This window comes from Tursiops truncatus, chromosome X (genome assembly GCF_011762595.2).
Source record: "Tursiops truncatus isolate mTurTru1 chromosome X, mTurTru1.mat.Y, whole genome shotgun sequence".
In the NCBI taxonomy this organism is placed as follows: Eukaryota; Metazoa; Chordata; class Mammalia; order Artiodactyla; family Delphinidae; genus Tursiops; species Tursiops truncatus.
In genome coordinates this window covers 67,075,672-67,103,633 of record NC_047055.1, presented here as the reverse complement: position 1 = coordinate 67,103,633, position 27,962 = coordinate 67,075,672, and the positions used below count along the sequence as shown (strand labels likewise).

Below are 27,962 nucleotides of genomic sequence, written 5' to 3'. Positions count from 1 at the left end.
AAGGAGAAGTTACAATGGACACCACAGAAATCCAAAGGACCATAAGAGACTACTACAATCAACTATATGCCAATAAAATGTACAACTTGGAAGAAATGGACAATTCTTAGAAAGGTACAATCTCCCAAGACTGAACAAGGAAGAAATAGAAACTATAAACAGACGAATCACAAGTACTGAAATTGAAAATGTGATTAAAAAACTCCCAACAAACAGAAGTCCAGGACCTGATGTCTTCACAGGCAAATGCTATCAAACATTTAGAAGAGTTAAGAACAATTCTTCTGAAACTATTCCAAAAAACAGCAGAGGAAGGAACACTCCCAAATGCATTCTATGAGGCCACCATCACCGTTATACAAAAACCAGACAGACATACCACGAAAAAAGAAAATTACAGGCCAATATCACTAATGAACAGAGACGCAAAAACCCTCAACAAAATACTATCAAACCGAATCCAACAATACATTAAAAGTATCATACACCATGATCAAGTGGGATTTATCCCAGGGATGCAAGGATTTTTCAATATCTGCAAATCAATCAGTGTGATACACCACATCAACAAATTGAAGAATAAAAACCAAATGATCATCTCAATAGACACAGAAAAAAGTTTTTGACAAAACTTAGCACCCATTTATGGTAAAAACTCTCCAGAAAGTGGGCGCAGAGGGAACCTACCTCAACATAATAAAGGCCATATATGACAAAACTACAGCTAACATCATACTCAATGGCAAAAAGCTGAAAGCATTTCCTTTAAGATCTGGAACAAGATAAGGATGTCCACTCTCGCCTCTTTTATTCAACATAGTTTCGGAAGTCCTAGCCACAACAATCAGAGAAGAAAAAGGAATCCAAACTGGAAAAGAAGAAGTAAAACTGTCAGTGTTTGCAGATGCCATGATACTATATGTAGAAAATCCTAAAGATGCTACCAGAAAACAACTAGAGCTCATCAATGAATTTGGTAAAGTTGCAGGATACAAAATTAATACACAGAAATCTGTTGAATTTCTATACACCAACAATGAAAGATCAGAAAGAGAAATTAAAGAAACAATTCCATTTACCATCACATCAACAAGAATAAGATACCTAGGGATATACCTACCTAAGGAGGCAAAAGACCTGTACTCTGAAAACTATAAGATGCTAGTGAAAGAAATCAAAGATGACACAGATGGAAAGATCTACCATGTTGGGACTTCTCTGGTGGTCCAGTGGGTAACACTCCATGCTCCCAATGCAGGGGGCCTAGGCTCGATCCGTGGTCGGGAACTAGATCCTGCATGCCATAACTAAGAGTCTGCATGCTGCACCTAAGAAGTCCGCATGCCACAACTAAAGATCCCACATGCTGTAATGAAGGTCCCACTTGCTGCAACTAAGTCCTGGTGCAGCCTAAACAAATAAATAAATAAATATGTTTTAAAAAAACGATCTACCATGTTCTTGGATTGGAAGAATCAATATTGTCAAAATGACTATACTACCCAAGGTAATCTACAGCTTTGATGCAATGCCTATCTAATTATCAATGGCATTTTCACAGAACTACAACAAAAAAAATCTTAAAATTTGTACAGTGCCACAAAAGACCCTAAATATCTACAGCAAACTTAAGAAAGAAAAATGGAGCTAGAGGAATCAAGGCTCCCTGACTTCAGACTATACTACAAAGCTACACTCATCAAAACAGTATGGTACTGGCACAAAAACAGAAATATAGATCAAAAGGATAGAAAGCCCAGAAATAAACCCATGCACCTATGGCCAATTAATCTACCACAAAGGAGGCAAGACTATAAAATGGAGGAAAGACAGTCTCTTCAATAAATAGTGCTAGGAAAACTGGACAGCTACATGTAAAAAACTGAAATTAGAATATTCTTTAATACCATGCACAAAAATAAACTCAAAATGGATTAAAGACCTAAATGTAAGACCGGATACTATAAAACGCTTAGAGGAAAACATAGGCAGAACACTCTTTGACAAAAATCACAGCAATATCTTTTTCAATCTGTCTCACAGGGTAACGGAAATAAAAACAAAAATAAACAAGTGGGACCTAATAAAACTCAAAAGCTTTTGCACAGCAAAGGAAACCATAAACAAACTGAAAAGACAACCCACAGACTGGGAGAAAATATTTGCAAACAAAGTATTAGTCTCCAAACTTTACAAACAGCTCATGCAGCTCAATATTGAAAAAACAAACAACCTAATCAAAAAATGGGCAGAGGACCTAAAGAGACATTTCTCCAAAGACATACAGATGGCCAGGAGGCCCATGAAAAGATGCTCAACATCGCTAATTATTAGAGAAGTGCAAATCAAAACTACAATGAGATATCACCTCATACCAGTCAGAATGGCCATCATCAAAAAATCTGCAAACAATAAATGCTAGATAGGGTGTGGAGAAAAGGGAACCCTCTTACACTGTTGGTGGGAATGTAAAATAGTATGGCCACTATGGAGAACAGTATGGAGGTTCCTTAAAATACTAAAAATAGAGCTACCCTATGATTCAGCAATCCCACTCTTGGGCATATATCTGGAGAAAACCATAATTTGAAATGATACATGCACCCCACTGTTCACTGCTGTACTGTTTACAATAGCCAAAACATGAAAGCAACCTAAGTGTCCATCAACAGATGAATGGATAAAGATGTGGTATATATATCCAATGCAATATTACTCAGCCATTAAAAAGACTGAAATAATGCCATTTGCAGCAGCATGGATGGACTTGGAGATTATACTTCATACTAAGTGAAGTTAAGTCAGACAGAAAAAGAAAAATATCATATGATATTGCTTACATGTGGAATATAAAAAAAAATGATACAAATGAACTTGTTTACAAGACAGAAATGGACTCACAGACTTAGAGAATGAACTTATGGTTATCATGGGGGCAGGGTGGGGGGAGGGATAGATTGGGAGTTTGGGATTGACATGTACACAGTGCTATATTTAAAATAAAATGCCTTTTCATGAAAAATAAATAAAATTAAAATTTTCTAAATAAATATAACAAATCCTCATGCTAAACAACTGACTTAGAAATTAAGCTGTTTTAAACATATGGCAGATCAAGTAATGTGCCCTGAAACTTAACTCCATATGCAAATATATGTCATATATGCTCTAAAGCTGAAATTAGGCCTATCCTTCAACAATAGGGTTTTACTATATATTCAAGTAAAACGTAGGTGAATGGAGGCAACTGACAAATTACATCAGTCTATCTTCAGTTTTAGATTAAGGGGATTCATTCATGAAATTATGATTGCTGTTAAGAGTTTGGTATTTAATACAAAGATGTTATGATGTTTAATGTAGTTGCTGGGTAGTACCATGATGTCAGTGTCACAACATCTTGGTGCTTCACAATACTTGTTATGAAATGAATATACACTGATACCAGAACCGCAGGCTGTGTGTGCCTAATTTGCATCTTAGTGAGTTGCTCCATGATAAGTGAAAGGCTTTCTGGTGTGTACCGTGTCACAATCATTTATAAGACCTATTTTAATGAATGTTAAGTGGCAAAAAGCAGAAAGACTAAAACCTTCCTTTGTCAGCAGGTTAGTTGATTCCCACAGCTTTGCAAGATGAAAAGGTAATACAACAAGAGCATAACGTGTCACACACAGTTTCAAAAAGAGATATATTTGCAAATGGACTTAACAGTGTGATAATATAATGCAACCTGGCATTCTTACTATCAACACTTCCTACATTGGGGAAAAGGGCTAGGTATTTGGCTCTACAGAACCTTCTATTGAAGTTCATTCAAAATATGAAAGAATGTAGCTATTTTACTGAAACTTCCAAGGAAAAAAGTTAAGCAATTTGAATTAAAGAGTTTTATGCTTTCACGATCATTTACCTCTTCAGTAATTGAATCTAATGATGAAGTAGCTTCATCATAGAGAATGACTGGGGGGTCCTTCAAAATGGCTCTTGCAATTGCTACTCTTTGCTTTTCTCCTCCTAGTAAAGAAAATTTTTAGTTTAAGAGAGCATAACATACATATTTTATATTTCTAGTATTTCCATTAATTACAACTACCAAATAATACCTTCAACATTTATCTTTACTGATTACTGATCATTTTACTCAGCTATAAGAGTTTATGTTCATATATAATATCCTTTGACAAACTATATTCCCTGGAACATAAATGTGATTCTGAATTCTGACTTCATGGCAGGCGAAAAGAACAAGGAGGGGAGGTGACAACTTTGATTCCAGAATTACCTCCCTCACCAGAAATATGCTCATGACATGTTACTTTATATGTACTTTATATTAATTCCCAATGAAGAGCAACCTCAGAGAGAAAAATTTCAATATTAGAGAATCAACAAAGCCAAAACCAAATTCAATATCTGAAGCCTGAAAACTTGAAGACATGAAACTATGAATATCTAAATTTATTTCTTAACATAAAAAAGTACCATTCAGCCAGTATTCTTAAAGACTTTTTTTTTGACAGAAAGCTATTATTTTCACAGCACTCTTCAAAGTTAAGGCTACAAACTAGGACCTCTTATTTCACCTTAGTTATTTGCTATAGGACTCTAGCATAGCAGAATTTTAAAACAGAAAGGAAACAGAAGCCCAGAAAGGTTAAGTAATTTGCTCAAAGTCACAGGCAAGTTCTAGCAAAATCTGCTAGAACCGACTAATTACCCCTGACTATTCCCAGTCCAATGCTCTTCCTTTCATAATGTACAAACCCATAATTACTCTTAAATTTATTCTAGAGAAAAGAAAAGAATCTTTCTTTCTCCACTGGGACTCCTGCAGGTCTAAGGCCATCAATCTTACATAAAACTATGGTTGGAAGTACAAAAGATGGTGCTTTGCTCAATATGTCCCTTTTGGCTCCTTTTCTTGTTCATTATCCATTAATTTATCAATGTCTGAAAAAACCTGTACTTTTTAGCATCAGTAACCTCTTCAGAAAACAAGCTCTACCTGTTGATTATCTGGTACACAAGTATTATTTCACTTTTATCTGTTCTTCAATTGTTATCTTCAACCTGTAAGAGGGGCTCCTTATGTCTAATATTAGTGAATACGTTTATATTCATACGATCCACACTCTTCCTCATTTTGTAAGTTCAAAATTCTCCTGTCAAGACAGGCAGTATGCCAGAACAATCTGCTTACCCACCTAGCAACTCAGCAGCAGAAAGCTCCTAAAAGAACTAGATACTCAGAGGAAGAACTAGTTTACACATGTTTCCCAAATTTCAAGTGGAAACCAACCCAGTTTCAATTCTATTCAATAGAATTTGGAAAAGAAACATTTGTTTGTTCTCTACCGAAATTATTTGCATAGGTGCTAAATAATATATTGCTCATTTTGAGAGGCCTGGTTGTAAGGCAATGGGTATTAGATAAGAATAAAATTTTGTTAAACATTCCTATCCCCAAAGGCATGCAGAGAGGAACAAAGTGATTGAAAAATGGGATGCAGCATAGCTAACTGAAGCAAAGTCATGTTTGAGAGGGCTAGTCTGTATTACGTGACAAATTGGGTATCTCTAGAATTAGCCCAACGGATAAATAATCTGGGGTGTGGGCTAGTTAATTGCAAAGTCCTATGAAGAGCAATGGTAAAGCATAAAGGTGGACTGGAATGAAGCAGGCATCTTATACTATCAGGTAATGACTAAATAGCTACTACAAACCACCTAAACTTGAAAATAATCTTTGCTTAGTATTTTCTAAACCTAGATCAAAACTTTCTAATAGACTCTAAATTCCTTGAGAGTAGGTCCCTTGATGCTTCATCTTTTTAACTCCCAAATCATTTAGCACAGCTGCTTGCACACAGCTTGTACCTAATCAATGTTGTGAATAACTGAAGCCAGCTTACAATGAAGAGGAACAGGGATTCATTAAAATTCATGTGGAGTATTCTTCATTCTCTTTTTCCTTACCCTCATCCCTAATCTATACATTTCCTACCCAAACTAAACTAGAATGAAGAGTAAATGTAAAGGATGCAGTATGTTTATGAGTTACATTAATACTTTCAGGCATTAGATATCATTATACTTTTAGAATTCAAATAATTTAGGGCAAAGAAACATTTTTATGGATCCTCAAAAAAATTCAGTCATTTTAGGATGATCCATTATTAAACATAGTAATCATCTCATAATTAACCACTTAAGTTAAAATGTGCAAGCCCTAAAATTTACTTGGCCACTGAACCAACAAAGACATGAAAATGAAGTTGGCTGTAAGGAAGTATAAGTATAAGGAGGTCTAAAGTATTGAAAACATCCCATAATGATCTAGGAAATTATGAGGAGATACACTATTTACTATCAAATTTCTTGTCCCTACTCTTACTTCTTTCCCATGCGAATAATGACCTTGGCTTTTAATATTAAGATTACGGATAATAAGTTAACACTGATCTCAACATGTATCAGTAACTTACTATTAAGCACTTACAGTGTTTGCAGCTTCAAGTGAAAGAAAGAGACTTGCATGATTTGAGAACAGTTACTTCTAGCAAGCTGAATTGTTTACAGTGACAGGCAGGAAACGGGAATTTGTCAAAAGAGACTGGATGAGCACTATGTTTGTACTCTGTCATTACATTTTCTAGTAAATGGCCCTGACAAATTAAAGTGTGAAGGGAGTATATAAGTGGGGGCCAGGTCTAAAATCTTTGATTACCTGAAAGCTTGAGTCCTCGTTCCCCTACTTGGGTGTCATATCCATGTGGCATTCGAAGAATTGCATCATGTAGTCCAGCTAATTTTGCCACTGCATACACTTCCTCTGGTGAAGCATTGATGTTTCCATATAAGAGGTTGTAGTAAATGGTATTATGGAAGAGGACAGCATCCTGGAGCAGATTTATACATACACACATAGACATGCATGTTCATATTTAACAATTCAAAGAACAGTAAAGACATAAAGGCATTAAAAGTAAAACATTGTAACTCCTTTTATCACCCCCTCATGCCTGCTCCATTTCCTTTCCCAGAGCTAATAACCATGAACAATTTGTTGTGTTATTATCCTAGACTTTTTCTGACGCATTTATGTGCCTAAACAAACACTTTTTTTTCCAACAGAAGTGGGGCCATACTATACATATTCGTTTGTAAGTTGCTTTTTTCACTTAACACAACCTGGAGATTGTTCATGACAGTAACAGAAACCTACCTCATTATTTTCAACAGTTGTGTGATACTAAGAATATATCATATTTATCTTATCCATTCCTCTACTGATGGATATTAATTAAAACTTTTGCTACTATAAACAATGTTGAAATAAAATATCATTGTATATGTGACTTATGTAAACCCATGCATTTCTGTAAGAAGGATTCCTAGAAGCACACTGATGAGTTAAAAGGTAAGCATATGTTTATCCTTTGATAGAAATTGCCCAACTATCTTCCAAAAACGCTCCAACAGCATATACACCAACCAACAGTGTACCAGGGTGCCAGGTCTCCATATCCTCAACAATGCTGGATATTAATAAGTTTTAGTTGTTGCTACTTTTAAGGGTACAATGTGCTTTTTGTTTAAATTAGTATTTCCCTAATTACTAATGAAACCGAATATGTTTTTATATGTTTCTCAGAAGCTTTTAAATTGGACTTAAAACACAGAAAACAAAGAATTTATCACTATAGATTTTTGAGAAAGTTCACTGCAAGCATTCATTTGATATTTCAACTTATTCTGACATGGCACACTAAAGCTAAATTATTTAAAATGAGCATCCACCTCCTACTTTTCTTTCAGTATCCAACAGTTGGAAGGTAACAGTAAGATGAAATAAAATGATTCCATTCATTAACATTAACCAGTACCCTCAATTAATTAAGATCTTCTTTAACATCATAATCAGACCCAGAGTTACAGATACTATTTCAAATCACTTTAATAATTTTTATAACTATTACTAATATAAAATTTTCTTGTACTGAGATGGTAGTTAAAACTAATGAGTTTAAAGTTCTACTTAAACTTTAAGTAGAACTTCAGAAAATACTTATTTTAAAATATTTTACATTTAGAAAAGAAGTTAACAAACAAATGCTAACTGGAAATGTTGAAAATACAAAATATGGGGCATTGAGAAGACAGCAGAGGAATGAGATGTGGAGATCACCTTCGCCCCACAAATACATCAAAAATACATCTACATGTGGAACAACTCCTACACAACACGTACTAAACGCAGGCAGAAGATCTCAGACTTCCCAAAAGGCAAGAAACTCCCCACGTACCTGGGTAGGGAAAAAGAAAAAACAGAGACAAAAGAATAGGGATGGGACCTGCACCTCTGGGAGGGAAAGGTGAAGGAGGAAATGTTTCCACACACTAGGAAACCCCTTCACTGGCAGAGACAGGGGGTGGGAGGGGGAGGGAAGCTTTGGAGCCACGGAGGAGAGCGCATCAACTGGAATGCAGAGGGCAAAGCGGAGAGATTCCGGCATAGAGGATCGGTGTCAACCAGCACTCACCAGCCTGAGAGGCTTGTCTGCTCACCCACCGGAGCGGTGGGGGCTGGGAGCTGAGGCTCGGGCTTCGGAGGTCAGATCCCAGGGAGAGGACTGGGGTTGGCTGTGTGAACACAGCCTGAAGGGGGCTAGTGCGCCACAGGTAGCTGGGAGGGAGCTAGTGCGCCACAGGTAGCTGGGAGGGAGTCCGGGAAAAAGTCTGGAACTGCCTAAGAGGCAAGAGACCATTGTTTCAGGGTGCGTGAGGAGAGGGGATTCAGAGCACCGCCTAAACAAGCTCCAGAGATGGGCACGAGCCTTGGCTATCAGCACAGACCCCAGAGATGGGCATGAGATGCTAAGGTTGCTGCTGCAGCCACCAAGAAGCCTGTGTGCAAGCACAGGTCACTATCCACACTTCCCAGGAGCTCATGCAGCCCACCACCGCCAGGGTCCCGAGATCCAGGGACAATTTACCCAGGAGAACACACGGCACGCCTCAGGCTGTTGCAATGACACGCTGGCCTCTGCCGCTGCAGAATCACCACTCATGGCGTACCCCTCCCTCGCCCCAGCCTGAGTGAGCCAGAACCCCCTATCATGCTACTACTTTAACTCCATCCTGTCTGGGCGGGGAACAGATGCCCTCAGGCGACCTACATGCACAGGAAGGGTCAAATCCAAAGATGAGTGCCAGGAGCTGTGCGAACAAAGAAGAGACAGGGAAATTTCTACCAGCAGCCTCAGGAGTAGCAGATTAAATCTCCACAATCAACTTGATGTACACTGCATCTGTGGAACACCTAAATAATGAATCATCCCAAAACTGAGGTGGTGAACGTTGAGCGCAACTGTAGACTGGGGTTTGCTTTCTGCATCTAATTTCTATCTGGTTTTATCTTTATCTTAGTTTAGTTTATAGAGCTTACTATCATTGGTAGAGTTTATTGATTCGGTTGCTGTCTTCCTTTTTTAAATATATATATATATATATATATATATATATATATATATATATATTTCCTTCTTCTCTTTTTATGGCTGTGTATGTGTATGCTTCTTTGTGTGATTTGGTCTGGACAGCTTGCCTTTTACAATTTGTTCTAGGGTTCTGCCTGTCCGTTTTTCTTGTTTTGTTTTGTTTTTAGTATAGTTTTTAGCACTTGTTATCACTGGTGGATTTGTTTTTTGGTTTAGTTGCTCTCTTCTTTCTTTTTATTACTTTTTTATTTCTTTATTTTTAATACTTTATGAAATTTTTTATTTTAATAAGTTTATTTTATTTTTGTTTCTTTTTTTCCCCTCCCTTTTCTTCTGAGCTGTGTAGCTGACAGGGTCTTCATGCTCCAGCTGGGTGTCAGGCCTGACCCTCTGAGGTGGGAGAGCCAAGTTCAGGACATTGGTCCACCAGAGACCTCCCAGCTCCACGTACTATCAAACTGCAAAAGCTCTTACAGAGATCTCCATCTCAACTCTAAGACCCAGCTCCATTCAACGAGCAGCAAGCTACAGTGCTGGACACCCTAGGCCAATCAACTAGCAAGACAGGAATACAACCCCATCCATTAGCACAGAGGCTTCCTAAAATCAAAATAAGTTTAAAGACCCCCAAAACACACCACTGGATGCAGTCCTTCCCACCAGAAAGATACAGCCTCATCCACCAGAACACAGGCAACAGTTCCTTCCACCAGGATGCCTACACAACCTACTGAACCAACCAATGGGGGCAGACAACAAAAACAACGGGAACTACAAACCTGCAGCCTGCAAAAAGGAGACGCCAAACACAGTAAGTTAAGGAAATGAGAAGACAGAGAAATACACAGCAGATGAAGGAGCAAGGTAAAAACCCAAGAGGCCAAACAAATGAATAGGAAATAGGCTCTCTATCTGAAAAATAATTCAGAGTAATGATGGTAAAGATAATCAAAAAACTTGGAAATAGAATGGAGAAAATACAAGAAACGTTTAACAAGTACCTAGAAGAACTAAAGAGCAAAAAACAATGGTGAACAACACAATAAATGAAATAAAAGATTCTCCAGAAGGAATCAATAGCAGAATAACTGAGGCAGAAGAACAGATAAATAACCTGGAAGATAAAATAGTGGAAATAACTACCACAGAGCAGAATAAAGAAAAAAGAACGAAAAGAATTAAGGACAGTCTCAGAGACCTCTGGGACAACATTGAATGCACGAACATTAGAAATATATGGATCCCAGAAGAAGAGAAAAAAATAGGGACTGAGAAAATATTTGAAGAGATTACAGTTGAAAACTTCCGAAATATGGGAAAGGAAGTAGTCAATCAAGTCCAGGAATTGCACAGAGTCCCACACAGCATAAATCCAAGGAGAAACACGCCAAGACACATATTAATCACACTATCAAAAATTAAATACAAAGAAAAACTATTAAAAGCAACAATGGAAAAACAACAAATAACACACAAGGGAATCTCCATAAGGTTAGTAGCTGATCTTTCAGCAGAAACTCTGCAAGTCAGAAAGGAGTGGCGGGACATATTTAAAGTCATGAAAGGGAAAAACCTACAACCAAGATTACTCTACCCAGCAAGGATCACATTCAGATTCGAAGGAGAAATTACAACATTCACAGAAGCAAAAGCTAAGAGAATGCAGAACCACCAAACCAGCTTTAAAACAAATGCTAAAGGAACTTCTCCAGGCAGGAAACACAAGAGAAGGAAAAGACCTACAAAAACAAACCCGAAACAATTAAGAAAATGGTAATAGGAACATATATATCGATAACTACCTTAAATGTAAATGGATTAGATGCACCAACCAAAAGACACAGACTGACTAAATAAATACAAAAACAAGACCAGTATATATGCTGTCTACAAGGGAACCACTTCAGACATACAGACACATAGACTGAAAGTGAGGGGATGGAAAAAGATATTCCACGTAAATGGAAATCAAAAGAAAGCTGGAGTAGCAACTGTCATATCAGACAAAATGGATTTTATATTTTAATTTTTTAAAAATATCTTTATTGGAGTATAATTGCTTTACAATGGTGTTAGTTTCTTCTTTATAATGAAGTAAAACAGCTATGCATATATATATATATATATATATATATATATATATATATATCTCCCCATATCTCTTCCCTTTTGCATCTCCCTCCCTCCCACCCACCCTATCCCACCCCTCTAGGTGGTCACAGAGCACCGAGCCCCTCTCCCTGTGCTGTGTGGCTGCTTTCCACTACCTATTAATTTTAAATTTGGTAGTGTATATATATCCATGCCACTCTCTCACTTTCTCCGAGCTTAGCCTTCCCTGTCCCCGTGCCCTCAAGTCCATTCTCTAGTAGGTCTGCATATTTATTCCCATCCTGTCCCTATGTTCTTCACACCCATTTTTTTCTTTTTACGATTCCATATACGGGTGTTAGCATATGATATTTGTTTTTCTCTTTCTAACTTACTTCACTGTGTTGCAGACTCTAGGACCATTCACCTCACTAAAAATAACTCAATTTCATTTCTTCTCATGGCTGAGTAATATGCCATTGTATATATGTGCCACATCTTCTTTATTCATTCATCTGTCGATGGACACTTGGGTTGCTTCCAGGTCCTGCCTATTGTAAATAGAGCAAGAATAAACATTGTGGTACATGACTCTTTTGCAATTATGGTTTTCTCATGGTATGTGCCCAGTAATGGGATTGCTGGGTCATATGGTAATTCTATTTTTAGTTTTTTAATGAAACTCCATACTGTTCTCCATACTGGCTGTATCAATTTACATTCCCACCAACAGCACAAGAGGGTTCCCTTTTCTCCACATCCTCTCCAGCATTAATTGTTTGTAGATTTTTTCATGATGGCCATTCTGACTGGTGTGAGGTGATACCTCATTGTAGTTTTCATTTACATTTTGCTAATGATTAGTGATGTTGAGCATCCTTTCATATATTTGTAGGCAATCTGTGCATCTTCTATGGTGCAATGTCTACTTAGGTCTTCTGCCCATTTTTGGATTGGGTTGTTTGTTTTTTTGATATTGAGCTGCATGAGCTACTTGTAAATTTTGGAGATTAATCCTTTGTGAGTTGCTTCATTTGCAAATATTTTCTCCCATTCTGAGGGTTGTCTTTTGGTCTTATTTATGGTTTCCTTTGCTGTGCAAAAGCTTTGAAGTTTCATTAGGTCCCATTTATTTTTGTTTTTATGTCCATTTCTCTAGGAGGTGGGTGAAAAAGGATCTTGCTGTGATTTATGTCATAGAGTGTTCTGCCTATGCTTTCCTCTAAGAGTTTTATAGTGTCTGGCCTCACATCTAGGTCTTTAATTCATTTTGAGTTCATTTTTGTGTACGGTGTTAGGGAGTGTTATAATTTCATTCTTTTACATGTAGCTCTCCAGTTTTCCCAGCACCACTTACTGAAGAGGCTTTTTCTCCACTGCATATTCTTGCCTCCTTTATCAAAGATAAGGTGACCATATGTGCGTGGGTTTATCTCTGGGCTTTCTATCCTGTTCCACTGATTTATATTTCTGTTTCTATGCGAGTACCATACTGTCTTGATTACTGTAGCTTTGTAGTATAGTCTGATGTCTGGGAGCCTGATTCCTCCAGCTCTTTTGTTCTTTTTCAAGAATGTTTTGGCTATTCGGGGTCTTTAGTGTTTCCATAAAAATTGTGAAATTTTTTGTTCTAGTTCTGTGAAAAACGCCAGTGGCATTTTGACTGGGATTGCATTCGAACACATAGATTGTTTTGGGGAGTACAGTCATGTTCACAATGTTGATTCTTCCAATCCAAGAACATGGTATATCTCTCCAACTGTTTGTATCATCTTTAATTTCTTTCATCAGGGTCTTATAATTTTCTGCGTACAGATCTTTTGTCTCATTAGGTAGGTTTATTCCTAGGTATTTCATCCTTTTTGTTGCAATGATAAATGGCAGTGCTTCCTTAATTTCTCTTTCAGATTTTTCATCATTAGTGTATAGGAATGCATTAATTTTGTATCCTGATACTTTACCAAACTCATTGATTAGGACTAGTAGTTTTCTGGTAGCATCTTTAGGCTTCTCTATGCATAGTATCTTGTGATCTGCAAACAGTGACAGCTTTACTTCTTTTCTGATTTGGATTCCTTGTATTTCATTTTCTTCTCTGATTTCTGTAGCTAAAACTTCCCAAAAAATGTTCAATAATAGTGGTGAGGTCGGGCAACCTTGTCTTGTTCCTGATCTTAGTGGAAATGGTTTCAGTTTTTCACCATTGTGGACGATGTTGCCTGTGGGTTTGTCATATATGGCCTTTATTAAGTTGAGAAAAGTTCCCCCTATGCCTACTTTCTGGAGGGTTTTTATCATAAATGGGTGCTGAATTTTGTCAAAAGCTTTTTCTGCATCTATTGACATGATCATATGGTTTTTATTCTTCACTTTATTAATATGATGTATCACACTGATTGATTTGCGTATATTGAATAATCCTTGCATTCCTGGGATATATCCCACTTGATCATGGTGTATGATCCTTTTAATGTGCTGTTGGATTATGTTCCTAGTATTTTGCTGAGGATTTTTCCATCTATGTTCATCAGTGATATTGGCCTATAGTTTTCTTTCTTTGTGACATCCTTGTCTGGTTCTGGTATCAGGGGTGGCCTCACAGAATGAGTTTCGGAGTGTTCCTCCCTCTGCTATATTTTGGAACAGTTAGAGAAGGAGAGCTGTTAGCTCTTCTCTAAATGTTTGATACAATTCGCCTGTGAAGCCATCTGGTCCTGGACTTTCGTTTGTTGTAAGATTTTTAAATCACAGCTTCAATTTCAGTGCTTGTGATTGGTCTGTGTATATTTTCTATTCCCTCCTGGTTCAGTATAGGAAGGTTGTGCTTTTCTAAGCATTTGTCCATTTCTTCCAGGTTGTCCAATTTATTGGCATATAGTTGCTTGTAGTCATTTCCCATGATCCTTTGTGTTTCTGCAGTGTCAGAGGTTACTTCTTTTTCATGTCTAATTCTATTGATTTGAGTCTTCCCCCTTTTTTCTTGATCAGTCTGGTTAATGGTTTATCAATTTGTTTATCTTCTCAAAGAAAGAGCTTTCTGTTTTATTGATCTTTGATACTGTTTTCTTCATTTCTTTTTCATTTATTTCTGATATGATCTTTATGATTTCCTTCCTTCTGTTACCTTCGGGTTATTTTGTTTTTCTTTCTCTAATTGCTTTATGTGTAAGGTTAGGTTGTTTATTTCAGATGTTTCTTGTTTCTTAGGTAGTACTGCATTGCTATAAACTTCTCTCTTAGAAGTGCTTTTGCTGTATCCCACAGATTTTGGGTCACTGTGTTTTCATTGTCATTTGATTCTAGGTATTTTTTGATTTCCTGTTTGATTTCTTCAGTGATTTCTTGGTTATTAAGTGGTATGTTGCTTAGCCTCCATGTGTTTGTATGTTTTATAGATTTTTTCCTGTAATTGATATATAGTCTCATAGAACTGTGGTTGGAAAAGACACTTGATATGATTTCAAATATCTGAAATTACCAAGGCTTGATTTGTCACCCAATATATGATCTATCCTGGAGACTCTTCCATGAGCACTTGAGAAGAAAGTGTATTGTGTTTTTTATGGATGGAATGTCCTATAAATATCAATTAAGTCCATGTTGTTTAATGTGTCATTTAAAGCTTGTGTTTCCTTATATATTTTCATTTTGGATGATCTCTCCATTGGTGATACTGTGGTGTTAAAGTCCCCTACTATGAGTGTGTTACTGTTGATTTCCCCTTTTATGGCTGTTAGCATTTGCCTTCTGTATTGAGGTGCTCCTATGTTGGGTGCATAAATATTTACAATTGTTATATCTTCTTCTTGGATTGATCCCTTGATCATTATGTAGGGTCCTTCTTTGTCTCTTGTAATAGTGTTTATCTTAAAGCCTCTTTTGTCTGATATGAGAATTGCTACTCCAGCTTTTTTTTGATTTCCATTTGCATGGAACATCTTTTTCCATGTCCTCACTTTCAGTCTGTTAGGTGTCCCTATGTCTGAAGTGGGCCTTTTGTATACAGCATATGTATGGGTCTTGTTTTGGTATCCATTCAGCCAGTCTATGTGTGTTGGTTCGAGCATTTAATCCACTTACATTTAAGGTAATTATCGATATGTATGTTCCTATTACCATTTTCTTAACTGTTTCGGGTTTGTTATTGTAGATCTTTTCCTTCTCGTGTTTCCTGCCTAGAGAAGTTCCTTTAGCATTTGTCGTAAAGCTGGTTTGGTGGTGGTGAATTCTCTTAGCTTTTTTTTTTTTTTTTTTTTGCGGTACACGGACCTCTCACTGTTGTGGCCTCTCCCGTTGCAGAGCACAGGCTCTGGACGCGCAGGCTCAGCGGCCATGGCTTACGGGACTAGCCGCTCTGCGGCATGTGGGATCTTCCCAGACTGGGACATGAACCCGTGTCCCCTGCATCGGCACGAGACTCTCAACCACTGCGCCACAAGGGAAGCCCTGAATTCTCTTAGCTTTTGCTTGCTTGTAAAGGTTTTAATTTCTCTGTCGAATCTGAATGAGATTCTTCCTGGATAGAGTAATCTTGGGTGTAGGTTTTTCGCTTTCATGACTTTAAATATGTCCCGCCACTCCCTTCTGGCTTGCAGACTTTTTGCTGAAACATCAGTTGTTAACCTATATAAGATTCCCTTGTATGTTATATATTGCTAATCCCTTGCTGCTTTTAATATTTTTTCTTTGTATTTAATTTTTGATAGTTTGATTAATATGTGTCTTGGTGTTTCTCCTTGGATTTATCCTGTATGGTACTCTCTGCACTTCCTGGACTTGATTAACTATTTCCTTTCCCATATTAGGGAAGTTTTCAACTATAATCTCTTCAAATATTTTCTCACTCCCTTTCTTTTTCTCTTCTTCTTCTAGGACCCCTATAATTCGAATGTTAGTGCATTTAATGTTGTCCAAGAGGTCTCTGAGACTGTCCTCAATTCCTTTCATTCTTTATCTTTATTTTCTTCTGCAGTAGTTAGTTCCATTATTTTATCTTCCAGGTCACTTATCCGTTCTTCTGCCTTAGTTATCCTGCTATTGATTCCTTCTAGAGAATTTTTTATTTTATTTATTATGCTGTTCATCATTGTTTGCTCTTTAGTTCTTCTAGGTCCTTTTTAAATGTTCTGGTACTTTCTCCATTCTATTTCCAAGATTTTGGATCATCTTTACTATCATTACTCTGAATTCTTTTTCAGGTAGACTGCCTATTTCCTCTTCATTTGTTAGGTCTGGTGGGTTTTTACCTCACTCCTTCACATCTGCTGTGCGTTTGCTTGTCTTCTCATTTTGCTTAACTTACTATGTTTGGGGTCTCCTTTTTGCAGGCTACAAGTCTGTAGTGCCCAGTTTTTCTGCTATCTGCCCCTAGTGGCTAAGGTTGGTTCAGTGGATTGTGTAGGCTTCCTGGTGGAGGGGACTAGTGCCTGTGTTCTGGTGGATGAGGCTGTATTTTGTCTTTCTGGTGGGGAGGTCTGCATCTGGTGGTGTGTTTTGGGGTGTCTGTGACCTTATTATGATTTAATGCAGCACCTCTGTTAATGGGTGGGCTTGTGTTCCTGTCTTGCTAGTTGTTTGGCATAGTGCATCCAGCATGTAGCTTGCTGGTCATTGAGTGTAGCTGGGTACTGGCGCTGAGATGGAGATCTCTGGGAGAGCTTTCGTTGTTTGATATTATGTGGAGCTGGGAGGTCCCTGGTGGACCAATGTCCTGAACTCGGCTCTCCCACCTCAGAGGCACAGGCCGGACACCTTACTGGAGCACCAAGATCCTGGCATCCACACAGCTCAGAATAAAAAGGAGAAAAAATGAAAGAAAGAAAAAGAAATAATAAAATAAAGTTATTAAAATACAAAATAGTTATTAAAAATAAAAAAATTAGGGGCCTTCCTTGTGGCGCAGTGGTTGAGAGTCGGCCTGCCGATGCAGGGGACACAGGTTCATGCCCCGGTCCGGGAAGATGCCACATGCTGTGGAGCGGCTAGGCCCATGAGCCATGGCCGCTGAGCCTGCGTGTCTGGAGCCTGTGCTCCTCAACGGGAGAGGCCACAACAGTGAGAGGCCTGCGTACCACAAAAAAAATAAATAAATAAGTCAAAAAATTAAAAAGTAATTCAAAAAGGAAACAAAGAAAGGCACAGGACAGCAACCAAAACAAAAAGCAAATCCACCAATAATAAGAAAAATTAAAAACTATACTTAAAAAAGAAAAAAGAAAACGGGCAGACAGAACGCTAGGACAAATGGTAAAAGCAGTTATAGAGACAAAATTACACAGAGAAGCATACACAAAAACACTCACAAAAAGAGAAAAATGAAAAAATATATATATCGTTGCTCCCAACGTCCACTACCACAATTTGGAATGATTTGTTGTCTATTCAGGTATTCCACAGATGCAGGGTACGTCAAGTTGACTGTGGAGAGTTAATCCACTGCTCCTGAGGCTGCTGGGAGCCTCCCTTTCTCTTCTTTGTTCGCACAGCTACTGGGGTTCAGCTTTGGATTTGCCCCTGCCTTTACGTGTAGGTCGCCTGAGGGCGTCTGTTCTTCACTCAGACAGTACGGGGTCAAAGTAGCAGCTGTTTATGGGGCTCTGGCTCACTCAGGCTGGGGGGAGAGAGCGGTACCGAACGTGGGGCGAGCCTGCAGCGGCAGAGGCCAGCATGACATTGCAACAGGCTGAGGCGTGCCGTGTGTTCTCCCGGGAAAGTTGTCCCTGGATCACAGGACTCTGGCAGTGGCGGGCTGCACAGGCTCCCGGGAAGGGAGGTGTGGACAGTAACCTGTGCATGCACACAGGCTACTCGGTGACTGCAGCAGCAGCCTTAGCATCCCATGCCTGTCTCTGGGGTCCATGCTGAGAGCCTCAGCTTGCACCCATCTCTGGAGCTCATTTAGGCAGTGCTCTTAATCCCTTCTCCTCGCGTACCGCAAAACAAAAAGGCAAGGAAAAGTTTTCTGCCTCTTTGGCAGTTCCAGACTATTGCCCGACTCCCTCCAAGCTAGCTGTGGTGAACTAGTCTCCTTCAGACTGTGTTCACACAGCCGACCCCTGTCCTCTCCCTGAGATTTGACCTCCGAAGCCCAAGCCTCAGATTCCAGCCCCCACCAGACCTGGTGGATGAGCAGACAAACCTCTTGGGCTGGTGAGTGCTGGTCAGCACTGAGCCTCTGTGCAGGAATCTCTCTGCTTTGCCCTCTCCACGCCTGTGGCTATGCTCTCCTCCGTGGCTCCGAAGCTTCCCCCCGGCCTACCCCCATTTCCGCCAGTGAAGGGGCTTTATAGTGTGTGGAAGCTTTTACTCCTTCACAACTCTCTCCCACTGGTGCAGGTCCCGTCCCTATTCTTTTGTCTCTGTTTTTTCTTTTGCCTTTTGCCCTACCCAGGTGCTCGGGGAGTTTCTTACCTTTTGGGAGGTGTGAAGTCTTCTGACAGCATTCAGAAGGTGTTCTGTAGTAGTTGTTCCACATGTAGATTTATTTCTTATGTACCTGTGGGGAGTAAGGTAATCTCCACGTCTTACTCTTCCACCATCCTGAAGGTCTTCTCAAAATAGACTTTAAAATAAAGACTATTACAAGAGACAAAGAAGGACACTACCTAATGATCAAGGCATCAATCCAAGAAGTCAATATAACAATTGCAAATACCTATGCACCCAACATAGGAGCACCTCAATACATAAGGCAAATGCTAACAGCCATAAAAGGGGAGATCAGTAGTAACACAATAATAGTAGTGGACTTCAACACCACACTTCCACTAAGGGACAGATCAACCAAAATGAAAATAAATAAGGAAACACAAGTTTAAATGACACATTAAACAAATGGACTTAATTGATATTTGTAGGATATTCCATCCAAGAACAACACAATACACTTTCTTCTCAAGTGTTTATGGAACATTCTCCAGGATAGATCATATCTGGGGTCACAAATCAAGCCTTGGTAAATGAAGGACAACTGAAAAGGTATCAAGTATCTTTTCTGACCATAACACTATGGAACTAGATATCAATTACAGGAAAAATAGGTAAAAAGTACAAACACATGGAGCCTAAACAATACACTACTAAATAACCAAGAGATCACTAAAGAAGACAAAGAGGAAATCAAAAGATACCTAGAAACAAATGGCAATGAAAACTTTACAACCCAAAACCTATGGGATTCAGCAAAAGCAGTTCTAAGAGGGAAGTTTATAGCAACACAATCCTACCTCAAGAAACAAGAAACATCTCAAATCAACAACCTAACCTTACACCTAAAGCAATTAAAGAAAGAAGAACAAAAACCCCTCAAAGTTAGCAGAAGGAAAGAAATCATAAAGATCAGATCAGAAATGAAGGAAACAATAGCAAAGATCAATAAAACTAAAAACTGGTTCTTTCAGAAGATAAACAAAATTGATAAGCCATTAGCCAGATTCATCAAGAAAAAAAGGAGAAGACTCAAATCAATAGAATTAGAAATGAAAAAGGAGAAGTAACTACTGACACTGCAGAAACACAAAGGATCATGAGAGACTAATACAATCAAGTATATGCCAATAAAATGGACAACCTGGAAGAAATGGACAAATTCCTAGAAAAGCACAACTTTCCGAAACTGAGCCAGGAAGGAACAGAAAATATACACAGACCAATCACAAGCACTAAGTTGAAACTGTGATTAAAAACCTTCTAACAAACAAAAGCCCAGGACCAGATGGCTTCACAGGTGAATTCTACCAAACATTTAGAGAAGAGCTAACACCTATACTTCTCAGAGTTTTCCAAAATACAGCAGAGGGACGAACACTCCCAAACTCATTCTACGAGGTCGCGAATACCCTGATACCAAAACCAGATAAAGATGTCACAAAAAAGGAAAACTACAGGACAATATCACTGATGAACATAGATGCAAAAATCCTCAACAAAATACTAGCAAATAGAGTCCAACAGCACATTAAAAGGATCATACACCACAATCAAGTGGGATTTATCTCAGGAATGCAAGGATTCTTCAATATACGCAAATCCATCAACGTGATATACCATATTAACAAACTGAAGGAGAAAAACCATATAATCATCTCAATAGATGCAGAAAAAGCTTTCTACAAAGTTCAATAACCATTTATGATAAAAATCCTCCAGAAAGCAGGCAGAGAAGGAATGTACCTAAACATAAGAAAGCCCATATATGACAAACCCACAGATAACATTGTTCGCAATGGTGAAAAACAGAAACCATTTCCACTAAGAACAGAAACAAGACAGGGTTCCCCATTCTCACCACTATTATTCAACATATGTTTGGAAGTCTTAGGCACAGCAATCAGACAAGAAAAAGAAAGAAAAGGAATCCAAATCGGAAAAAAAGTAAAACTGTCACTACTTGCAGACTATACACAGAGAATCCTAAAGATGCTAGCAGAAAACTACCAGAGCTAATCAACAAATTTGGTAAAGTAGCAGGATACAAAATTAATGCACAGAAATCTCTAGCATTCCTATACACTAATTATGAAAAATCGGAAAGAGAAATTAAGGAAGCACTCTCATTTACCATTGCAACAAAACAAATAAAATTCCTAGGAATAAACCTATGTAATGAGACAAAAGACCTGTATGCAGGAAACTGTAAGACACTGATGAAAGAAATTAAAGATGATACAAATAGATGGAGAGATATACCATGTTCTTGGATTGGAAGAATCATTATTGTGAAAATGACTATACTACCAAAAGCAATCTAGAGATTCAATGCAATCTGTATACCAATGGCATTTTTCACAGAACTAGATCAAAAAATTTCACAATTTGCATGGAAACACAAAAGACCCCGTATAGCCAAAGCCATCTTGAGGAAGAAAAATGTAGGTGGATGAATCAGGTTCCCTGACTTCAGACTATACTACGAAGCTACAGTAATCAAGACAGAATGGTACTGGCACAAAACCAGAAATATAGATCAATGGAACAGGATAGAAAGCTCAGAGATAAACCCTCACACATATGGTCACCTTATCTTTGATAAAGGAGGCAAGAATATACAATGTAGAAAAGACAGTCTTGTCAATAAGTGGAGCTATGAAAATTGGACAGCTACATGTAAAAGAATGAAATTAGAACACTCCCTAACACCGCACACAAAGATAAACTCAAAATGGATAAAGACCTAAATGTAAGGCCAGATAGTATAAAACTCTTAGAGGAAAACATAGGCAGAACACTCTTGACATAAATCACAGCACGACCCTTTTTGACCCCCTTCCTAGAGAAAGGGAATTAAAAACAAAAATAAACAAATGGGACCTAATGAAACTTAAAAGCTTTTGCACAGTAAAGCAAACCATAAACAAGATGAAAAAGAAAACCCTCAGAATGGGAGAAATATTAGCAAATGAACCAAGGGACAAAGGATTAATCTCCAGAATATACAAGCTGCTCATGCACATCAATATCAAAAAAATAAAATAAATAAACAACCCAACCCAAAAATGGGCAGAATACCTAAACAGACATCTCTCCAAAGAAGATATACAGATTGCCAACAAACATATGAAAGGATGCTCAACATCACTAATCAATAGAGAAATGCAAATCAGAACTACAATTAGGTATCACCTCACACCAGTCAGAATGGCCATCATCAAAAAATCTACAAACAATTAATGCTGGAGAGGGTGTGGAGAAAAGGGAACCTTCTTGCACTGTTGGTGGGAATGTAAATTGATACAGCCACTATGGAAAACAGTAAGGAGGTTCCTTAAGAAACTAAAAATAGAACTACCATACGAGCCAGCAATCCCCCTATTGGGCATATACCCTGAGAAAACCATAATTCAAAAAGAGTCATGGAACACAATATTCATTGCAGCTCTATTTATAATAGCCAGGAGATGGAAGCAACATAAGTGTCTTATGTTGAATGGACATAGAAATGTGGCACATATATACAATGGAATATTACTCAGCCATAAAAGGAAACGAAATTGAGTTATTTGTAGTGAGGTGAATGGACCTAGAGTGTGTTCATACAGAGTGAAATATGTCAGAAAGAGAAAAACAAATACCATATGCTAACACATATATATGGAATCTAAAAGAAAAAAAAGGTTGTGAAGAACCTAGGTACAGGACAGGAATAAAGATGCAGACATTGAGAATGGACTTGAGGACACAGGGAGGGGGAAGCGTAAGCTGGGACGAAGTGAGACAGTGGCATGGACATATATACACTACCAACCGTAAAATAGCTAGCTAGTGGGAAGCAGCCACATAGCACAGGGAGATATGCTCAGTGGTTTGTGTCCACCTAGAGTGGTGGGATAGGGAGGGTGCGAGAGAGACGCAGAGGAAGGAAATATGGTGATATATGTATATGTGTAGCTGATTCACTTTTTGATACAGCAGAAAGTAACACACCCTTGTAAAGCAATTATACTCCAATAAAGATATTAAAAAAAGGGAAATAGAAAATATAAGGTAAAACAAAAATTAAGTAAATAATCCATAATCCCACCATCCAGCAATAACTACTATTAACATGTTGCTGTATTTTCTCCAATATTTTTTCTGTTATAATGTATTCATTTAGTATTATAAAACTGAGATATTACATTTTGTTTGGTAACTTCTTTTTCAACAAACTTTGTATCTGAGCATTTATCTATGACACTCAATACTCTTTACAAACATGATATTTAAAAATGACTGTATGACATTTGATCCTATGCTGATAATTTAACCATCTACTTAACACTGGATTTTATAGTGTTTCCAACTTGTGCTGGTATAAATAACACTATAATGAACTGTTTAGCATAGAAAAATCTGTTCACTTCCCTGTTTATTTCCTTACTAAAACTTCCTAGAGGCAGAATTACTGTAATAAAGGGTATAAATATTTTTCAGACTCTTGCTACATACTGCCAATTTGTTCATCAGGAAAGTTGTATGCTTCCTCCAGCAAAACAGACTAGCCATTTCACACAGCCTTGCCCAAACTAAATACTATGAGTTTTAAAATCCTCAGCAGTTTAATAGGTGATAAATGGTATCCCATTGTTGATTTAATTACTAAGACTTCTAATGAGGATGAGTATCTTTTCTTTCATTTATTGACCATGTATATTTTTCCTTAGTGAATAAAACATTTTCTTTTTCAAAACGATGGGGGTAATTATTATACAGCCCAAGAGAATGGATGAGGACACTGAGCCCTAAGCAGGAACAGCCCAGAATTCAGTTCACTTCATATATGGTTTAGGTCAGTGTTTTTCAACATATAGTCTATGAATCACCTAAATCACCTAGAAGGCATATTCAAAAATGCAGGTTTCTGGGGCCCCCACTGCCCTCCTAAACCAGAACCAAGGTGTGTGAAAGAGAGTTGGAATTTCAATAATCTCCCTAAGTGACTCATGAACACTAAATTTGGGATTCTCAGTGAAAGAGAGGACAGGGCAGAGTGGCATGTGTTAGATCACTTGATGACCTTTTACAAGCTACATAAAAGGAACTGTCTGATCCTTTTCTTACAGTTCTCCCAGGGATTTGGTTCTGATTCTAGGCTGCAACTAACTCCCAGGTCTCTCTATTGGCTTTCAGTATAAGAAAAACTCACATCCTGTAAGGCTACCTCCTTCTTACCTTCTCAGATCTTACTCTGAACTTATGTTTCCCCCTGAAGTCACTCAGCAAATACTTGTTAAATGCTCACTATGGGTCGGGCACTGTGCTTGGTACTGTGGGAACAAGGCATAGCAACTTGAAGTTGGCAGCCAGACTGCTTTGTAATTTTTATAAATTTACTCTGCCAAAAACTGCTCAAAATTAAAATAATAGTTTTCATTTACTGAACAATTATGTGATGGACATTGTACTTGGTACTTTACACATATTATCTCTACTCCATAATAATTCTGTCCTACAAGAAAACGGTATCCTTATTTTACAGATGAGGAAACTCAGGCCCAAGGCCATACAATGTATATGGGTTAGAGCTGGGCTTACAATTCTGTTCTATTTGACTCCGGTCTGGGCTCTTTCCTCTATGTTATGCTATCTTCCTAAGGCTTAAAAAAATCTTCCCATCATGAAGATTTTTGAATTCATGTTTTTTTGTCTTTTTGGTAACAGAATATGGCCTGTAGGGCCTAACACTTCCAACTTAATTAGCATATACTGACTCTCTGGATTCAAATGATTCTTGTAAAAGATCCACCAACCCAATATACCTTCCCCCAAATAAGTTTTTTCTTTTTTTAAATACCTGAGGTACCACTCCCACTGCCCTCCGAAGGCTTTCCAGGCTCACATCTTGTATATTTTGACCAGCAAGGTAAATGTTACCCTTTTGAGGCTCATAGAAGCGAAACAACAGCCTCACTATTGTGCTTTTCCTGAAATAGGAGACAATGAAAGGTTATGTAGCTCCAACTGGCATTAGGGAGCCCCTATTTTAAACCACAGTCATCATTTTATTATGACACATAAAAAAATATTACAATGGGAGTCAGCAATCAACAATGCAGAATTTTATAAAGAACTAAATTACCTACCCTGACCCACTACCTCCTACAATGGCCACTTTCTTTCCTGCAGGAACTTCAAAAGATATTCCACTAAGGACTTTCTGTCCCTCAATGTATTCAAAATGCACATTATCAAAGGCCACCGTAGCTGTCTGTGGTGTGATCTGAAGGGGAGATGCCATCGCTTTGTCCTAGCAGGGAAGAGAAAAGAAAAAGCCACTTTACACACCTCCTAGAGTACAGCTATGCAATTTTCTAATTCACAGAGAGAAAAAGGAAAATAAAGGGAAAGGAGGAGGTTTATAAGTGGAGTTAGACCACTTCTAAGCATGCTTTTAAAAATGTTTTTTCACTCTTCACTGTTAAGGGTAAAAATCCCGAATGCTTTGATTTCTGATAAATTTGTTTTGGGGGTAAAGAGGGATGGTGGGCAGGGGAGAAAGGAGGTTGACAATGTGAGGAGAGGCAATCACATTTTATATCATTATTAGCAAAAGTAAATCAGGTGCAAGTACAAATATAGAAGTTAACAAAATTTAGCTTCTAGGTATAATATTTTTTGCTAATACTGTAAGGTTTCTAAACACAGAAGTAAAAGCTGTAACAGCCTTTTAATACACATGATAGTCCCAATTCCTGCAAAAGAGAAATTAGTTTGCTAATATGGTAATGTAAAAATATTCCCCCGGAATAATACCATTAATGAGATGATGCTTATATGCTTTTAAAAAGGTACTAAATAGGTTACTTACTTTAATTCGGGTGTCTACCTTGAGTAGAGTAAACAAGGTGTTCATATCTATAAGTGCTTGTCTAGTTTCTCTGTATACAGTTCCCAGAAAGTTAAGGGGCAATGAAAGCTGAAAAAGCAGTCCATTCACCATTACTAAATCTCCAACAGTAAGGGTACCTTAATATGCAGTTGGTAGAAAAAAAAAATTTAGATGTTATGAACTTTCCAGTTTAAGATAGAAAAGTTTACAGTTTACTACTGTGGAATACAGTTCAAAATGTACATAATCAGCAACTCTTAGGCCTACTCAAATTCCAAAGCATTTTAATCCATGATATAGGAAAATAGGGAACTAGATATATGCTAACTGGAATGGCAAAAGCCCACCCATACACGACACATAATATATAAGTAAAAGAGAATGGCTTAAGTGAGGAAAGAAACGGAAGGCTGAAAATCTCTCCTTTCTTCCTAAGAAAGTTCCTTGTAATGTAAAATAGAAGTTTTTTAAAGTATAAATTAAAAAATTGGAGCAAATGGATATCATGATTGGGAATTGATAAACCATGTATTAAGGTCTCAGTGAACGAATAAATCCTAACTAAGCAAGCAGGTTACAGAAAAGAGGCACAGATATTATTTACTTTTGCAATGTTTTGCAATGAACAACTAATAGAAAAATTAAAAGGTTACTAGTAATTTTTATATGACTGCCTGCATTTTAGTCCTTTGGACTAAATACTAAATTAATTACATTTCTTTCCAGGTCTACAAGAGAAATTAGAAATATCAGATGCTAAAAAGAAAGTTACTCTGAAAAGAATCAGGTTGTAGCCCCACAAACAGTAATCCCAATCAATGAGAGAACCAGTGCTAAACTTGTAGTGTTAAACAAAGGAAAGTAAAAAAAACATCATCATGTAATCAAGAAAACATATTCTGATACAAAAATGAAAGTACTCCAAGGATGTTATAGCACCTTATTGAATATGCTTTATGAGACTAATATACACATTTATTTCACTAATCTTTATAAAGGTTAAGTAAAACATAGACTAATGTGAAAACCACATATCCATTACCTGCCACAATTCCCTGACTGGCGAGCACCATTATGGCTGTTAAACCAACACTGAAAATAGCACTTTGACCAAAGTTCAGCATAGCCAGAGTAGAGGTACTTTTCAATGAAGCAGTCTCATATGTCTTCAAAAATCCATCATATCTTTGTGCTTCATAATTTTCATTATTAAAATACTACAAAATACATAAAAATAGTAACTACATACAACTATAATTGGAATTTAATCTCTTAAGTGATTAGAAACCTTTTCATGGATACAATTTTGTACTGCATACACCATTTTAAAAACTGACTTTCCATATATTGGACTATGGTACTCCTGCAGTTTTCCACAATGGACAGTATTTGAAAAGTCCATAAAATTCATCCCCCAAACATTTACTGAATGCCTAGTTAATTTAAACCCAGATCTAAAAAAGCTGTCAATGGCACTTCCTTCACAAAGCCTTGCCTTGATCCTCTGGGACTCTGAATTGACAATTCTCATTGCCCCCACCACATTACACCTTTCTCATGTAGCCACTTGCATACTTTACTTTAACTCTCCCAGTGCTTAGCAAATTCTGGGGAGGCAAGGATCAAACAGTAATCATTGTTTTTACCACCCTCCCCCATTACAGGACTTAGCATAGCGCTTTGCACACAAGAGGCATTCAGTAATATTTGTTAAATGGAAAAATGAACAGATAAATGAAGTAGTGAAATGAATTATGAATGAATTATGAAATGAATTAGTGAAAAACACTATGCTAGGCAGTATGAGGGATAGAGTCAAGAACTTAGTGTGCATTCTGAATCAAGATGCTAACCATACTGTCACTACTTATAAATTAATTCAGAAGGTAAAATTCCGATGGTGCCACACAAAAAATGTGGTAGAAAGGGCAATTTCTAAACAAAAGAAAAACAATAAAGTACAATTATTTCATCATACCTAGAGATCCTATACTAATCTGTAGCTCTAACTTACAGCACCTATTCAATTAAATGGCAGAACAAACCTTAGTGTGGTGTGAAAG

The 27,962-nt window shown here is 37.7% G+C and overlaps 1 protein-coding gene across 6 annotated transcripts in view; it reads right to left on the bottom strand.

Moving 5' to 3' along the window:
• Window positions 1–27,962, bottom strand: part of ABCB7 (ATP binding cassette subfamily B member 7) — a 139,732-nt gene that overhangs the window by 19,373 nt on the left and 92,397 nt on the right. For 3 of the 6 annotated variants that reach the window (XM_019932160.3, XM_019932162.3, XM_019932161.3), the window contains 6 exons: window positions 26,942–27,116; window positions 25,879–26,036; window positions 25,154–25,317; window positions 24,865–24,994; window positions 6,731–6,902; window positions 3,914–4,017 (listed from right to left, as the gene is read on the bottom strand). In XM_019932160.3, the coding sequence (XP_019787719.1) occupies window positions 3,914–4,017; window positions 6,731–6,902; window positions 24,865–24,994; window positions 25,154–25,317; window positions 25,879–26,036; window positions 26,942–27,116 (903 nt within the window). The remainder of the gene's footprint in view (window positions 1–3,913; window positions 4,018–6,730; window positions 6,903–24,864; window positions 24,995–25,153; window positions 25,318–25,878; window positions 26,037–26,941; window positions 27,117–27,962) is intronic. The other 3 variants (XM_073799284.1, XM_019932163.3, XM_019932164.3) reach the window with 3 other exon arrangements.